The 17373-nt window shown below is 54.6% G+C and overlaps 2 protein-coding genes across 6 annotated transcripts in view; both read left to right on the top strand.

Moving 5' to 3' along the window:
- Positions 1 to 1436: 1436 nt before the first annotated feature.
- CTXN2 (cortexin 2) lies at positions 1437 to 6037 on the top strand. Of its 4 annotated transcripts, none has more exons than XM_038749931.1 (3): positions 1437 to 1583; positions 2591 to 2759; positions 5332 to 6037. In XM_038749931.1, the coding sequence occupies exon 3, from the start codon at positions 5389 to 5391 to the stop codon at positions 5632 to 5634; it is 246 nt and encodes an 81-aa protein (XP_038605859.1). In that variant the 5' UTR covers positions 1437 to 1583; positions 2591 to 2759; positions 5332 to 5388; the 3' UTR covers positions 5635 to 6037. The 4 variants fall into 4 exon arrangements, with proteins under 4 accessions (XP_038605859.1, XP_038605860.1, XP_038605861.1 ...); XM_038749932.1 differs by having other exon boundaries at positions 1437 to 1646; XM_038749933.1 differs by lacking the exon at positions 1437 to 1583 and adding an exon at positions 1914 to 2013.
- Positions 6038 to 9231: 3194 nt separating this feature from the next.
- SLC12A1 (solute carrier family 12 member 1) overlaps positions 9232 to 17373 on the top strand; it is a 29744-nt gene continuing 21602 nt past the window's right edge. For both annotated transcript variants that reach the window (XM_038750130.1, XM_038750129.1), the window contains exons 1-2: positions 9232 to 9340; positions 10012 to 10547. In XM_038750130.1, the coding sequence (XP_038606058.1) occupies positions 10143 to 10547 (405 nt within the window). In that variant the 5' untranslated portion in view covers positions 9232 to 9340; positions 10012 to 10142. The remainder of the gene's footprint in view (positions 9341 to 10011; positions 10548 to 17373) is intronic.

The raw sequence follows: 17373 nt of genomic DNA, 5'->3' as shown, positions 1-17373 counted from the left end.
CCAGGAGGCCTTCCCTGACCAATCACTTATTTTCCCACCCTAGTCTCCTTCCCTCATGCATCACCTAGGGACTTGGGTCTAAACTTCCTAAATACTCTGCTACTCACCCTCCTCCCCCCCCACCCAGCACTTACATACTTCTCATCATCATCATCATCATCAATGGCATTTATTGAGTGCTGTGTGCAGAGCACTATACTAAGCGCTTGGGAGAGTACAATACACCAAAGTTGGTAGACACATTCCTATTACTCAATTGCTTCCCTTATTATAAGTAATTTAAAGTTTGTCTCCCCCACTAGGCTGTACAGTGCTTAGTGTAGTGGTCTGCACACAGTAAGTGTTCAATAAATACCACTGATTGATTGTAAACTCCTTGAGGGCAGAGATCTTGTCTTTATTGTAAGCACAATAGGCACTCATTAAATACTATCGATTAAATGACTTGTGCCCAAGGTGACACAGCAGGCAAATGGCAGAGCCAGGATTAGAACCCTAGTCCCCAGACTCTTAAACCAGTGCTCTTTCCACTAGGCCATGCTGCTCCTGCCTCGTGTTCAGAGAGTTGTAATGGGCACCTTACCATTTGCAGAACGCTATCCCGGGTATTTTGGGGAAAGAGAAATAAAAGGCTCCATCCTATCTTTTGATATTACAGTCTAAATGGAGAAAACAAGCTCATCTCTAGACTGTAAACGCGTTGTGGGCAGGGAATGTGTCCGTTTATTGTCATATTGTACTGTCTCCCAAGTGTTAGGTACAGAGTTCTGCACACAGTAAGCGCTTATTAAATACGACTGAATTGAATGAATGAAAACAGGAAATACAAATAGACATATATCCCTAAGTTAAGGGTAGGAGACTGGATGAAAGTAATCTATGACGGCCAATTAATGAATCATCAACTAAGTACACAATGTTGGCAACTCTAAATTTAAGTACTTACAGCCACCTGTAACACTTTGGTGTACACACACGCACACACTCTCTCTCTGTCTCTCTCTCTCTCACACCCCCACGCACACACCTAAATACCCATTCTTTCTTCTTCCGACCTGGAAATACTAGGAGGACGTTCACATTCACACGTACACAGGCATATGCACGAGGTGCGAGACACACTCGTGCGCACCCACTGAGAACCCGCACTTACGCGCTTGAGGGCTCCTCTTTCCCTCCAGCCCCCCCACCCCGTTCCTTCCGCAGACCCCGCTCTCCCTCTCTCTCTTACACACACACACACACACACACACACACACACACACACACACACAGCCCCAGCAGGTCCCGCCCTGTGCTCGCCGTCCAGGCCCATCCGTCTGGCAGGATCCTGTCTCCATGGCAACCAGCGTGGACCGAGACACCGCCGCCGGCACGGTGGCTCACCGGCCCCGCCCCCTCGGCCGCCTCCCCCCGCCGAGCGACGGGCTCGAGGCCGGTGCTGGACCGGGGTGGGCGACCCCGGACCCCTTTCGCCCGGCCGGCGGGGGCGGGGGGGTTGGCCGCGGCCCGGGGATCCGGCTTCCCGCGCGGAGCCCCCCCGCCGCCAGCGCCTTGAGGATGCAACTCACGTAACGTTTGCAGTAAGTTTCTCCGCTTGCCCAGCCGGAGCCGGAGGGAGAGGCGGCGCGGAGCCCGGCCCAGTGGTAATGAGCCCGGGGTTGGGGTTAGGGAGCGACACGGTGGCGGATGCCCTCCCTGGGCTGGCACCCTGCGGGCACCGTTGGGATGGGGGGGAGGAGTCACTGGGCCAGCTCCGCTCCCCCACACACACACACCGCTGGCCCGAAGACCCCCTCCTCCCCCGCCCCCGCCCTGGGGGTCCGGAGCCGCCCCCTTCGCCCACGCGGGGCGAGCCCTGGGCGTCGCTTCCGCTGCGTCCCCGGGTGACCAGAGGCTGTGGGCCAGAGCGGGCCGGAGAGGCGTCCCTTCGCCCGCCCTACCGGTCTGAGGGGCGCGGAGTCCAGCCCGGGGGCGTCCGGGCGGCTTCCCGGGGCTTCCGCACCGCGCAAGGTGGCTGCAGTTGCTCCCTGGGTCAAAGGGGGAGGCCGGGGTCCGCCCTGCCCCTGGGCTCCGCAGGGGCGGGGGGAGGCCGATTATCCGGCCCAGCGCCGGGCCGCGGGGACTTGTTGATGCAGTAAACACGTGCAGTCCGGGAGCCGCGGACCGGCTCTGTCCAGACCGGGACAGCACGGGTCCCAGCCCGGGGGCGGGCCAGGGCCAGGGCCAGCGCCAGAGCCAGGGCAGCCGCCGCCAGACACGGTGAATCGGGGAGGCGAGCGAAGGGGAAAGGAAAAGGGGGCTTGGCCCTCTCGGGCCCCGTGCGACGGCCACACCGAAATGCCGGTTCGGCTCCCGGGTATCCGCGGTGCCCTGGGGCTCGGGAGGGCTAGGACGCACCATTCAGAGCTGAGAGTCGGGATCAACCGGGCCCCCACTCCCCCGCTCCCAGGGGTGGACGCTGGGGTTTGGGGGCGGCGGAGGGCACGGCTCCTCTAGGTCCCCGGGGCTCCAGCCTCCCCGAAACCCCCGCGGGTCAGGCCGCCCTGGCGGGACCTGCTGATGGGCCCCCGGGGCTCCCGTCTCTCAGCCTTCCGGGGTCCGGCACGGCCGCCCGCTCCCCGCCGGGGACCGACAGCTCTGACCGTCACCTGCAGACCGGAGGACCGGAGGCCGAGCCGCGGGGCCGTCCCCTCCCACCTTTCGCAGCGCGGCGGAGGAAACCCGCGGGGGATGGGCCTCGCCTCAAATGGCACCAGGTGACTTTTAGCTCCTACTCGCCTTCCGACAAACCCGTTCGGATTGCCCGTTCCCAGTGCCCCCGTCCCGCTGGCACCTCTCTGGGCCCCGGCCGGCCCCGGTCATCCCTTTCGCCTTTTCTGCAGCAAGAGGGCCGCCAGACGTTCTGCAGGGATGTTCCGCGGTGAACGGCACGGTAACCCGACCTCCCGTTCCACCAGCGACGGGGGGGCCCAATGGGGGTCCTTAGCGCCGTTCAGCCGGGTTCGCCTTGAGGAGGCCGGAGTGGGTGGGAGGACAGACTTAATAGTAATAATTGTGGCTTAGGCACTGTACTAAACGCTGGAGTGGATACAGGGGAAACGGGTTCGACACAATCCCTGTCCCACACGGGGCTCACAGTCTTTATCCCCGTTTTACAGATGAGGTAACCGAGGCCCAGAGAAGTGAAGTGACTTGCCCAAGGGCACACAGCAGACAAGTGGTGGAGCCGAGATTAGAACCTATGACATTCTGACTCTCAGGCCCGGATTCTAGTCGTTAATCCATGCATTTCTGCCGGACAGACTCCTCAGGCTATCCCCGTTTGGCCCCGGACGATGCCCTCAGAGCGCCGGCAGCCTCCAATTTCCCTCGGTCCTGCCCCGAGGGGTCGACCTCCAGGGTTCCCCGTGCCGGCGGTGGTCCGGGAGGCAGGGTTTGGGCAAAGCCCGTGCGAGATGCAGGGTCGCTCCGGCGACGGGCCGGAGCCAGGGGCGGGACTGGTAGTGCAATTCCTCCCTCTCCCGCGTCTCGACTCTGGCCTCCTCCACCTCGACAGTGGCCCGCGGAGTCAGGGGGCCCCGGGTCCAGATAGACGGTGGGGGACCCCCGCCCCACGCCCAGGGTGGGGGAGATTTGCCTTGGGGCCCCCGTGCTCCTCTAGAGCCGAACTGTGGCCCTGCCATGCCCGTTGGTCCCGTTGGTCCTGCTGCAGCACCGGTTCGGCCACCGAGCTGAGCGGGTCTGCTTGCCTGCCTTTTCTCTCGGAGGTGGGGACTGCCTCTCCGGCGTCCCCATCACCGCGCAGGGACACCTGAATCCCCGCTCCGACCCCAGGCCCGACCCAATTCCGTTTGGCTCCTCCATTATCCCTGACCCGGCCCGGCCCGGCCCGAAGCCGGCCCCTGTTGGGCGTGAAGAGCACAGGCACCGGAGAGCTCAACCCCGACCAGGCCCCGCAGCAGCGGTCACGGGGAAGCGCTTCTCCTGCCCCTCGGACTTGGGCCCTGGGCATCTCCCACATATGCATGACAGCCATCCCCCAGCTGCAGACTCGGGGGGCGGGAGGGATGGTTAAGTCGGCAGGAGAGAAGTGGGGATTAGAGATGGAATCAGGTGGTAGGACCTCTTCTTGTTCATTCATTCACCGTACTTATTGAGTGCTTACCGTGTGCAAAGCACTGTACTAAGTCCTCAGGAGAGTACAATAAAACAATTAACAGACACATTCCCTGCCCATAGTGAGCTCACAATTTAGAGGGGAGCCCAAAGTAGGTATCAGAAAGAAGGGGATAAGCAGGTCATTAGGTTGGACGCAAAGGTCCACAGATGAGTAGTTGAGGGTGGCTGTTCTCAGGGGAAAATGCAGATGGTGGCCATTTTCCTGCCAGGGTGAGCAGTGGGTTGGTAAAATGTGGGTGTGAGCTGAGTATAGACTTGTCTGCTTGGCTGGCACTGGTCAGGAGGATTCCCCTGTGTTAGTCAGCCATACGTCCATTGGCCACGGGTTCATTTGCATTTGCCCTAGTAGGAATTGTTTAATGATAGCAGCCTAATGTAATAATCACTGTAGCGTTTGTATTGTGCTTTCTATGTTCCAGGAACTTTACTAAGTGCTGGGGTAGAGCCAAGATAATTAGGTCAGAGACAGTCCCTATCCCATGTTCCCTCCCTCCCGTGTTCTCCCTCTATGGAGGGAGAACAATTATTGAATCCCAAGTTCATGGGGGAAGAAACTAAGGCACTGAATAGTGAAGTGACTTGCCCAAGGTCACACAGCAGGCAACTGGCAGAGCCAAGATGAGAATCGAGGTCCTCTGACCCCCAAGCCCATGTTCTTTCCACTAGGCCATGTGGCTTCTCTAATCTGGTTGGCACCTGAACTTCCCCAAAGTGTTCACATCCATCAATAATCTCATTTTATCATCACAACACCCCGGGGATGCAGAGAGAGGCCGGGGTTATTCTCCCCACTGTACAGATGGGGAAACTGAGGCCCAAGGAGGTTAAGTGACTTATCCAAGTTCACCCATCAGGTAAGCAGTGGGGCCGACACCCAGAACTTCCCTGGCAGCAGGGCCGGGGCCAGTCTTGGGTCGTTCAGTCCAGCGGGGTTAAGGGTGGGCTGTCGGGTAGTGGGGCATCCTGGAGTGGAAGCAGCACAGCCAACTAAGGCCAGGGAAACAGAGACAGAGCTGAACGCCCGGGGCAGGGGAGGGTGGACTGGGGACCCCTACAAAGGAATGCCAGACAACGTACTCATATTGACCCGTTTGAAACCACATTACGCATGTGGATTTGGGCACCCATCGACTCTGGTTTTGCACACAGGCCCGGGTGTGGCAGCAGCGGGAGTCCGGCAAGGTCTCGAGGATGTGACAGCGAGCAATGAGCGGCGTCTCCTGCGGTGGCGGGGCAGGCAGCATGAGCAGCGGCCCAGTGTCCGCCTTTACCTTGACGCTGGAGCAGAAGACGGGGTTCGCCTTCGTGGGGATCCTGTGCGTTTTCCTCGGGCTCCTCATTGTGCGCTGCTTCAGAATCCTGTTGGACCCCTACAGCAGCATGCCCTCGTCCACCTGGGAGGACAGGATGGAGGAGTTTGACAAGGGCACGTTTGAGTACGCCCTGGCGTGACAGCTCCCAGCCCCCGTCACAGTCCCCTGCTCCTCACCGGCCTCGACCCTGTCCCCCACTCTGGCTTCCAACCCAGCCCCCAGTCTCAGTCCAAAATTGTGACCTCATCCCCCAACCCCTGACCTCTAGGCCTTGGCCCTGCCCCAGCCACCCTCATCCCGGGCCTCTGACCCCAGTCTCAGCCAAGTCCTGGCCCCCAGTCTCACCCCTACTTCTGATCTCCATCTCTCCAAATCTCACCCCTACTCCAGATCTCTATCTCCTGTCACAACCCCTGCCCCAGGTCCTCAATCTAAGCCCCACCTCCAGGCCCCATCCCAGCACAGACCCTGCCCTGCACACCCTAGAGCTGAGAAGGCCACAGGCCCTGCTGCCAGTTCAATAAAGACCTGTGCTTGGTTTATAGCTCCCCTTTCTTCTGCCCTGGTGCGAGCCTCCTCACCCTAACTCTGACCACCCTCCCCATTTGGGGTGGGCCCCAGGGTGACCTCCATATTCTTGGATAAGGATACTCTTTGGAGTCAGGAAGAGGCTAGGGCAGGGCGGGGGAGAGGTCTCTCTAGTAGTATTTATTGAGTGCCCAGTCGTTGTGGTGTGCTGTCCTTAGTGCTTGGGAAATAACAAACAGAATCACAGGACACACTACCTACTCACAGGGAGTGTCCACTCTAATCTGGGAGTCATACATAGAAATATCCACTATCCATAAATACGCAAGTGCTGAGGATGGACACGAATGAATACTTAAAGGCTAGCAGCAGCTGAAGGGATGCTGATAATTAGTCAGGGAAGTCTTGTTGAAAGGATTTAGGGAGGGCTTTGAAGGTGGGGAAGACTGGGGTCTGGCAAACTTGGGGGGAGGGCCCTGCACACAGGGCTACAAGAGGTGAGGATGTTGTAAGGGGGCGGTATCTGAAACCGATGGCCAGGAATCTTGGCTTGATGCTGAGGAAGGAGGTTTTGAGGAGAGGGGAGAAGTGTCCTCTTGAGCCACATTTCAGGAGGATGATTCAGATGCCAGGGACTGAAGGAGGGAGAGGGTGGAGGCAGAGAGAACAATGAAGAGGCCAATACAATAACAATATAACAACACTTGGCCCAGGGCTGTGCGTTATGGGTGGAGAGGAAGGTGCAGACTTGTAAAATGCTTTTGCTCATGAGAGGCTCTGGAGAAAAAGTGTGCAGGCCTGAGCAATCAACTGGATGTAAGAGCAGACCAACAACAAAGGGTCAAGGACGACACCAGTGCCGTGGATGTGGACCTTTAGTAAACTAAGTGCTTAGTACCATGCTCTGCCCATTGTGAGTGCTCAATAAATACCATCTATTGATTGATAGATTGATGACTTTCTGTCAGCGCAACTCATCTAGCCTACGGTAGAGACACATGAGGCTTTCAGCTCAGAACCCTTTCCCACCTCTTTCCTCTCTCTACCTTGTCTCCCTTTTCTTTGGCCCCTTTCCACTCCTCTTCCTAGTCTTTTCTCCTCCTTCACCCTTCCAAGTCCTCACCTCCATTTTCCCTGTGTTCCTGGACATGCGGGTGAATGGGATAAGAGGGATAAGGGGAAAGACTCTTGATTTGAAGAGTTGTGCCACCTCACCAGGCCCTTAGCCTGGCCCTAACTAGGGGGTTTCCTGGGCTGGTGCCCCTCTCCTCTACTTATGAATGTGATTTCTGCAGGCCCAAGGTGGCAAGACAATACTGTCCCCATGAAGCCAGACGCAGGAGACTCTGAGAGCTGAGCAACAAGCCAGAGATCACCCCTGCCCCCTCTCCTCAGTCCCACAGGGGGTCCCTCTGTGTGGCTTAGTGGAAAGAGCACGGGCTTGCGAGTCTGAGGTCATGGGTTCTAATCCCAGCTCTGCCATTTATCAGCTGTGTGACTTTGGGCAAGACATTTAACTTCTTTGTGCCTCAGTTACCTCATCTGTAAAATGGGGATTAAGACTGAGCCCCACGTGGGATGACCTGATTACCTTGTATCTACTCCAGTGCTTAGAACAGTGCTTGGCACATAATAAGCACTTAACAAATACCATCATTATTATTATTATTTCCTGGTCAGGGGGCCTGGTTGGCTGGGAAGGAACTGGTGCTGCTGGGGAGCGGACAGCAGGGAGTAGAAAAAGTGCAGGGGAGCAGATGTGGAGGAGAAGCCTATGATGTCCTGCTTGGATACTGAAGCCATGTGGGGCTGGGGCTGGGCCCCAAACAGTCACCCTACCCACAGACCCTCAAAAATCCCTGCTCCGACAATTCCTAGGCTGACATGTGGGCTGTGAGCCCCGGGGTGGGGTCTGGGGCAGCCCATGACCATACTGCCCTGACCCAGAGAAATCATTAATGAAGGAAGGGATTTGAGGACTCGTTTGCCCCCAGAGGTGGGGGACGGGGTGGGAGGGGTGGTTTATGGTTCTGGTTCATGGTAGGACTGGCCCCTTCTTGCTACTCCTGTTCCCCTTCCCCTCTGAGCACAGGTGTGCAGCTGCCTTCATTCTGGGGCCAGGGAATAAAACTGCTGCCTCTGCCTACCTGCCAGCCTTTCTGCCCCATAGTGAGCCCACTTGTGTGCACTGGACTGGGGGCAGAAAGGCTCCAATCCATAAGTTGCCCACCTGTCTACTGGTTGATGAATCTGGCTTGGGGTCAGGGGTGGGGGCGCCAACACTTTCAGCAGCGTAGCTCTGCGGAAAGAGCCCAGGCTTTGGAGTCGAGGTCATGGGATCAAACCACCGGCTCCACCAATTGTCAGCTGTGTGACGACTTCGGGCAAGTCACTTCATTTCTCTGGGCCTCAGTTACCTCATCTGTAAAATGGGGATGAAGACTGTGAGCCCCCCGAGGGGCAACCTGATCACCTTGTGACCTCCCCAGTGCTTAGAACAGTGCTTTGCACATAGTAAGTGCTTAATATAAATCATCATCAATCGTATTTATTGAGCGCTTACTATGTGCAGAGCACTGTACTAAGCGCTTGGGAAGTACAAATTGGCAACATATAGAGACAGTCCCTACCCAACAGTGGGCTCACAGTCTAAAAGGGGGAGACAGAGAACAAAACTGCCATCATTATTATTATTATTATTAACCCCACAGCTGGAACTCGGTGGGGGGGGGGGGGGGGGCACCAGCCCCACCTCCCCTACAGCTAGACCCTGGGAAGGACCAGCTTCACCACCCCCACAACTGGAACCCTGAAGGTCACTGGCCCCATCATCTTCTTAGCTGGGGGCACTAGTTGATTGCTGGAATCTATAAGCAGGAGTCTCCCTATTCTGGCTTTCTGCTCTCTTTCTCCTTCCTCTCCCCCTACTGAAGGGTGACGTGCGTGACTGGGCAACGCCACCTCCTAATCATTCTCTTCCCACCCCGGAAAAAGCCGTCCCCAGTGTCTTTAATGACCCTGAGCTGGTGCTGGGGAGGGGCCAGCAGGCACTGTCCAGCCAATCCCAAAGATCATCCTATGGGCCCTGCTGGGAAGGAGGCCTGGAGGAGGGAGGACTAAGGGCGGGGGGGGGCGAGGCAGGGGGTATATATGCCCCAGCATGGAGAGGCTGATAACCCAGTGTTGCCCTCACCCAAGTTCAGGTAGGCCATCACACCTGCCCAGAACTGACATCCACCTTGCCTTAACCCAGCGTGGTCCCCTGACGGGGTCCCAGCGACCAGCAAGTCAGGACATTCTGGCCCACCCAGTGAGAGGTGAGCAGCTACTGGTCCCATGGGTGGAAGGGGTCAACCCAGGTGCTGCATGCCCACCCTGGATTCCAGGACCCTGGCCAGCTGACCATGCCAAACCTTGGGGGGTTGGGGGGAGAAGAGGCCTCCTTGCCAGGCAGTGCCATCTGAGCCTGTCCTGGTCAGTGGTTGGATGCATGAGCACTTAAAGTGAGAGGGTTGGGTGAGTCCCGCTTCCTGAGGACAGCAAAAGGCATCCCTCTGGACTTGCCCCAGCAGTATGAATCTGACCAGTCCTTCTGGGAGTCCGAGTGCCTGATCTCATGGAAGGCCACTAACCCTGCTGGCCCTCGGAAGGTAGGGGGAATGCCCTGCCCCACTGAGCCATTGACTTGAGTGACTGGACCAGCGGGCAGATTCTTGTGTCCTGGGGCTGGATAACACCCTGGCCAGTACCTCAGCTGCCAGTCCTGGGGCATTTACTTATTAACCATTTAGGGATCCAGGAAGTCAGTCTTCCTGGAAAGACTCAGGGCAGGGTGCTGAAAGGGAAAATCCTGGATTTGCCAGGCTTTGGGGCTGCTGGGGCTCTGCACTCTAGGGTTGCCGGGCTGAGCAAGGACCCAACTCTGTCCCTCTATATACCCCCCGGGTCATGTCTGTGAAGAATTTAATTTGCCTCTTTGATGCCACAGCTCTGAGGACTCCCTGAAGTGGACAGAGGAACGAGTCCTCCGTTAAGAGCCCCTCCCTGCCATCCGCCAAGTTAGCGCAGCCAGGGGTAAGAGTCAAGTGCGGAGGGGCAAGCGTGCCACCGCAGCCAGAGATGTCCACGAGTAACCCCCCCAATGCCTTCCTGGACACGCCGTCCAGCCCCTCGGGCCGCTTTCAGGTAAACGTCGTGGCCGAGGGCCCCGAGGGCGGCACGCTGGATGGGGCCCTGAGTGACCCTCCGCACTATGAGGAGACATCGTTTGGGGGCGAAGCGCAGAACCGGGCGGCAGGGGGCTTCCGGCCCGCTCCCCGGGACCGCTTCGATGGCTTCTTGCCACGGCCTGACGGCAGCCTCCATGCCTCCGACACACACGGTGATGCCTGCTACCTGCAGACCTTTGGCCGCAACACGCTGGACGCAGTGCCCAGGATCGACTACTACCGCAACACAGGCAGTGTCAGCGGCGCCAAGCTCAGCCGGCCCAGCCTGCATGAGCTGCACGAGCAGCTGGCCAAGGTGAGTGCCGTGGGCCCACGCCTGCTCACCAACCACGCCAAGCCCGGGAGGGCTGAGTGACCGTGCCTGCGCACCGACCGCACTGCCCTATTCCCTCCTAGGGCTCGCAGTCTTAGCCCTCACTTTATAGATGAGAGAACTGAGACACAGAGAAGTGAAGTGATTTGCCCAAGATCATGCCATAGATAAACGGTGGAAGCAGAATGGGATGAAGGTCCTTCTGATTCCCAGGCCTGAGCTCCATCCACAAGGCCACGCTGTTTGTTCATTTGTTCATTCATTCAATCATGTTTATTGAGCACTTACTGTGAGCAGAGCACTGTACTAAGCACTTGGAAAGTACAATTCAGCAACAGATAGAGACTATCCCTACCCAACAATGGGCTCACAGTCTAGAAGAGGGAGACAGACTGGTGGGGCTGAGACCCTCAGCATGGCAGGAGTGGGATGCTCATTCAGACCCAGTACAGTGCTCTGCACACAAGGGGCACCTGGTACAGTGCTTTACATATTGCAAGTATCTGGTATAGCAGCCTTTCTCACAATAGCAGCGCTAAATCTCAATGATGCTGATGATGGCAATGAGTGAATTTTCTTTCTCATCTGTGCCCAGCTTCCCCATCTGAATCCACCATCTAAAGGGAAACTCTGATATATTTCCACCAGAAAGTCATAAACCTGAGCCAAGTTCTAGATAGTGTTCATAGAAATGAGCACAGGGTCCAGCCTCCTCTGCCTTCTCTTCCCCCTGCCTGCCCCCCTCCCAAACCCTGGACCATTTAGACTCATGAGAAAGTGGAGTGGACCAAAGGGCCAGAGGGAGCAGGGAACTTGGTTCCCCTTGATGCTGGACATTTCATAGCCCAAAACTCCTGGGGATTGATTCTGGGCCAGGGAGGGCCCAGCCTGGGCAGGCAGATCTAAGCTTCCCTCAGAGGCCACCGAGCTCCATAGTGAGGTTGAAGCAACAGTTCTGTTTGCAAGCTGGTCAGCAACATCCAGTAAAGCCAAGGTCAAGGCTGCTAGAGGCCAGCTCTGCAGGAGCAGCAGCAGCAGCTCAGATTCTACCATGGTTCCAGGCCCCAGAGACATCTGCTTTGTATTCTGCTAATGATCAGACAAATTGATTTTGATGCCTTTTTGTCACATCCAGCCTAGAAGAGCTGGGTAGTGGTTGGGAAGGAGGGGATGTGTGAGATTGCCTTCTCCTGATTGGCCAGGAAGTTATCTGACTGACAGATACTACCTGGGGGTTAGGGGCTCCACTCTGGCCCTGCAACCTCTCTCTGACCCAACCAGATTATCCTTGGGACTCTAAGGGCAGCCACAGGGTGAGGGGCTGGGACTAGGGCAGGGAGGGGGAAAGACTGGGATTTCAGCCTGTCCATCAGGCAGCCTTGGGTCGAGTGCCCAGGGCCCCAGATGTGACCCCTGCTAGCTTGGTCCTGGAAGATGCAGATCCGAATCCCATTTTTCTCCTGGAAAACGCTCCTGCCAGCAGCCCAGCCCCAGGATGACCTGGCTGGAGAGTACGGCTCTGCCCATTCTGCCCTCAAACCAACGGGTGAGGGGCAGGGCAGGATTCAGGGGGCCCTCAGGATTGAGCTCAGGCTGGTGATGGGGGGGTGACTTTGACTGGGGTGGGAATGTCAGGAGTCCCAGCTGAATTCTGGGCCATGGCCATGATAACTCCCATCACCTCACAGCTGCTGTTCTTGGTTTCAAATCTGAAATCTTTAAAGCATTCAATCACCTTGCCCCCTCCTACCTCACCTTGCGGCTTTCCTACTACAACCCTGCCTGCAAACGTTGCTCCTCTAATGCCAACCTATTCACCTTGACCTCATAAAATAATAATAATAATAATAATAATAATAATAGCATTTGTTAAGCACTTACTATGTGCAAAGCACTGTTCTAAGCGCTGGGGGACACAAGGTGATCAAGTTTTCCCACGGGGGGCTCAGTCTTAATCCCCATTTTGCAGATGAGGTAACTAAGGCTCAGAGAAGTTAAGTGACTTCCCCAAGGTCACACAGCAGACATGTGGCAGAGCCAGCATTCAAACACATGACCTCTGACTCCAAAGCCCGTGCTCTTTCCACTGAGCCACACTGCTTCTCTATCTATCTCATCTATCTCACTGCCCACCTCTCACCCTTGTCGCATGTCTGGCCTGGAATGCCCTCCCTCTTTATATTCAAGAGGCAATTATGCTCCCCACTTTAGAAGGCACACCTGCTCCAAGAAGCCTTTCATTCATTCATTTATTCAATCCTATTCATTGAGTGCTTACTATGTGCAGAACCCTGTAATAATAATAATAATGGTATTTGTTAAGCACTTGCTATGTGCCAAGCACTGCTGTAAGTGCTGGGGTAGATACAAGTTAATCAGGTTGTCCCACCTGGGGCTCACAGCCTTAATACCCATTTTACAGAGAAGTTGTGACTTGCCCAAAGTCACACAGCTGACAAGTGGCAGAGCCAATATTAGAACCCACGACCTTTGACTCCCAAGCCTGTGCTTTTCTATTAAGACATGCCAAAATAGGAGCAGGCTTGCATTGCTTTGAAAGATTAAGATCGGGTTTGGCGCCCTCCCTCCCTCCCCAATTCCCAAACCTTGGAATAAAAGTGTCAGCCCCATAAAACACTTGTTGTTTTCCACCACCCTGCCTTCTCTCTCCTAAATTTAAGAAAAAAAAAGCTTTCAAATTTAAAAAAATTTAAAAAGAGAAAATATATATATATGCATATATTATATGCATACACATATATGTATGTATATATTACTCCCTTGATTTTGAGCTCTTATCTCCATGAGGCTGATTAGTGCTTGGGAAGTTCAATTCAGCAACAAATGATTAAGCCCTCATTTTCTTTTCTCCCACTCCCTTCTGCATCACCCTGATTTGCTCCCTTTATTCACCCCTCAGCCTCACAACACTTATGTACATAGCTGTAATTCATTTATTTATATTAATGTCTGTCTTCCCCTTCTAGATTATAATCTCAATGTGGGTAGGGTATGTGTCTGTTATATTGTTATATTGTACTCTCCCATGCGCCTTAGTACAGTGCTCTGCACATGGCAAGCACTCAATAAATACGACTAATTGATTGATTGATTGAAATTCATCCCGCCGCCCCCAGCAGTGGGGTGAGACCATACCCGGGCAGGGGTGCTGTGCCCAAACCGACTCAAGCCCAGGGTCAAGGCCCAGGATCCAAATTGCACCGCTTCCCTCAGTCTGAGGGGGCTCTCCCCAGCATTCTCCTGCCCAGTGGACCATCCTTATGCCCCAAACCACCTGGCCAGCCCTGAGGAGATATAGACCACCCAATCTCAGGCCTGCTCAGGTATGACAAGCGACCCCTGGGGCTGGGGCTCCTTCCCTCACACTGCCCGTGCCCCCGACACCTATTCCGGCCTTAGCCCTTCCTTCCTCCTGCTTCTTCCTCCCCGGCTTCCAGAGTAGGCTTGCAGAGAGCCAGGTGTCCAGGAGCCTCCGCCATTGAGAGTGAACCTGACTTCAACCCGCAGTCCCTCACGCCCCAATCAGTTGCACAGTCAATGAGTAACTAGGCCCGCGGGCACCAGCATTTAGAATACATTAGCAGCTGCTGGGGCGAGGTTTATGGCCAAAGAGTGTGAGTGGCACCACTCAAGAGGGAGGCAGGAAATGGCCGGTTTGGGGTGGCCGTGGCAGAGCTCCGTCCCCCTGGGGCAGAAAGTCCTGGGAGCGTGAGTTGTGCCTACTCCCCTCTTTCCCAGCCCGGATCCCAGGACTCTTCAGAGAACAGGCCAGGCCAAAGCCTCACCTGCCACACGTATCTACGTTTGTGTCAAAATATCCTATGCCTGAAATTCTTCGTTAACTGAGGCTAGAGGGACATTTTCAGGCCTGAAAAATCTGCATCACTTGCTAGTGCAGACTCTTAGAGAGTATTTTGAAGGGAAATCACTTCCTTCCCCACATGCAAAATTTTTGAAAAGCCACCTCCTCCAGGACTTCCCTGATTGATCTCCACTTTCCCCATCAATCAATCATATTTACCTAGTGCTTACTATGTGCAGAGCACTGAACTAAGCACTTGGGAGAGTACAACACAGCAGAGTTGGCAGACACTTCTGCTTCATGCTGCTTCTCAGGCCATGCTGCTTCTACAGAAGAAGAAACAGAGGCCCAAGGAGGTTAAGTAACCTGTCCAAGATCTCAGTGCAGGTCTCCTTGATCACCCCATCCCTTCAACCACTTTATAGCCATGTAAAACTTTTTTTATTTACTTCATTAATTCATTCATTTTTTGCTTTTGTCTGCATTAGTTTTGGCTTTGCTGTTACTCATTCATGTTGTGAGTTTTTGATTTGTGTATCTCCTGCCTGCCCCAATAGACTTGAGCTTCTGCAAGGCAGGAACTGCGTCTTCTACTTGTGTTTTGTTTCTCAAGTTCTTCCCTGCTCAGCTGACAGTGGGAGTCCAGTACAGAGCTCTGCACACAGTCCATGACTGGTTCAGCATCCTGGACATAGTAGGTCCCCAGTACAGTGCTCTCTTCACACAGCTGGCCCCCCATATGGCACTCTGGACACAGTAGATGCCCCCTGGTCACTTTTGAGGTGGATTCCCAGCTTTTAGACTGAGGTCCTAATTCAACCAGCTGTCTACAGTTGTTGTGGGGACCCTTCTTGTGCACACTTCCAAGAGTGGTTCGGGAGATGGTGGCCATCTTCCTGCAACTTTTAGATTTAGTTCCTCTAAAAGGTACTGGAGGCATTCAGGGCTCAGGTGACTGGTCCTGCCCTTCTGGCCAGCTGCTGAGGTTGAGAGGGGATTGCCTGCGCCCAGCCCCCTCCCCACGCTAGTGACTCCCTCCCAGGCAGCCGGTTTCCAGGAACTGAGCCTTCAGGGCAGAAGGTGTAGCTGTCACCTCCTTGGACTGTCAAAACACCACTGTCACTACTGTCCACCTGGAGCTGCTAAGTTTAGTGATGGAGGGTTCAAACAGAGGCAGAAACTTGGTCTTAAACCAGGTCTATCAATCAATAGTATTTGCTGAGTGGTGATGTGTGCAGAGTACTACAATGGGCACGGGGGAGAGTATGATAGTTATTAGGCATAATTCTTGCCCTCAAAGAGCTTACAGTTTAACAGAGAGTATGGTAGAGTTATTAGGCATAATTCTCACCCTCAAAGAGCTTACAGTTTAACAGGGAAGACAGACAATAAAAATAAATTACAGCTAGGAAGAAATAATAGAGTTTAACGACGTGGACACAAGCAACAGGGGAGTCTGAGAATCAAATGCTGAGGTGATGTGGAAGTGCTGAAATGACAGACAGGGGAGTTTCAAAGGGTGAGGAGATAAGAAATTAATCAGGGCTGATTTTCTGAAGATTTCAGAAGAGTTTTGAAGATGGGGAGAGCAGTGGTCTGCTGGTTGTGAAGTGGGATGGAGTTCCAGGCAGAAGGAACGATGGTAACAAGAGCTTTTTGAGGCGGTGAATAGGTTGGCTGGAGAGGAATGAAATAGGCAAGCTGGGGTGCATAGAGAGAAGAGAGATATCCCTTAGCCTGGTATTTGCCCTGTCTTTAACCCAGGGTTTCCAAGCCCCTCAGACTCTAGGTTTCTCATGGAAAAGAAGCCCCCAAACTTCCTGTCTTTTCTAGTTCCTGCTTCTTTGCTCAAGTTCTCCCCTGGTATTGTCTGGGCTATATCTGCTGTTTCCAGAAGAGTGAGTGGTGGTGCCTCGGAGGGATTTTGCAGGGGCCATCAGTTCCCTTGTCCTAGAGGCCTTGGGTGAGCTCCCAGAGTGTGGGGTGCCATGGGCAAGAAGGGCAGGGCCAGGCATCATATGAGGAAGGATTGTTGTGTCTGGACAACAGTCCCTCGGGACAAATATGTGCAGGGACTGTCCCATATGGACAAAGCCCCATCCAGCCTGGCCCACCCACAGCCCTGAAGTCCATAATGGAGACTGCCAGCACATGCACCTGCTCGGGACCTGACCGGGAGATGGCACCACCCAGCCCTGCAGCTGCGGGTCGGGCGGTATCTTCATTTCCAGGAATTCTCCTTCCCCTCCATTTCAGTTCCAGCAGCTGCTCTGAGCTGGGGCAGGGGCAGGGAAGTGGGGATGCAGTGGTGGAAAATGATATTGGTGTGGCAGTGGAGGAAGGGAGAAACATGGGTGTGGGGTGGGATGGGTATGTCGAGGTGGGGGAGGGCTGTGAGGTGATATGGGAGGAAATGGGCTTGGAGGGAGGGAGGAGCATGACAATAACAGGAAGGCAAGGATGAAATGAGGAGGGGACGAAAAAGTATCACAGGGAAGAGAAATCATCCCCTCAGTGGGGAAAAGCCCCATGACCAAGGAAGTTATCTATACTAAAAACTATTTACTGGACATGTGATTGATGCACTTTTCTATTTTCACAGACTCTGCGTCTCCCTGATGCTTCACCTGGCACGGGATTCCATAGTTTTAAATGGCCGTGTTGACGCATTGATTGGTCTCTTAGGTCACCTTGGTTTAGAGTCTAGTGCAACAGCACAGTGATATTTAAGTAGAGAAGGGCTCATGAGAATAACCACAATGGTAGTGTTTACGCGCTTATTACATAGTAAGCTCTGGGGTCAATGCAAGATAGTCAAGTCAGACAAAGACCGTGAGCCCTGTGTGGATGGGAGAAAGGGAATCATCTACCCAAAGATAATAATAATAATTCTAACAATAATAATAATAATGGTGGTGGTGTTAGTCAAGCAATTACTATGTGCCAGGCACTGAACTAAGCACTGGGGTGGATACAAGTGAATTG

The sequence above is a fragment of the Tachyglossus aculeatus genome, chromosome 8, assembly GCF_015852505.1.
Source record: "Tachyglossus aculeatus isolate mTacAcu1 chromosome 8, mTacAcu1.pri, whole genome shotgun sequence".
Classification (NCBI taxonomy): Eukaryota; Metazoa; Chordata; class Mammalia; order Monotremata; family Tachyglossidae; genus Tachyglossus; species Tachyglossus aculeatus.
This window is presented reverse-complemented; position numbering and strand designations above follow the sequence as displayed.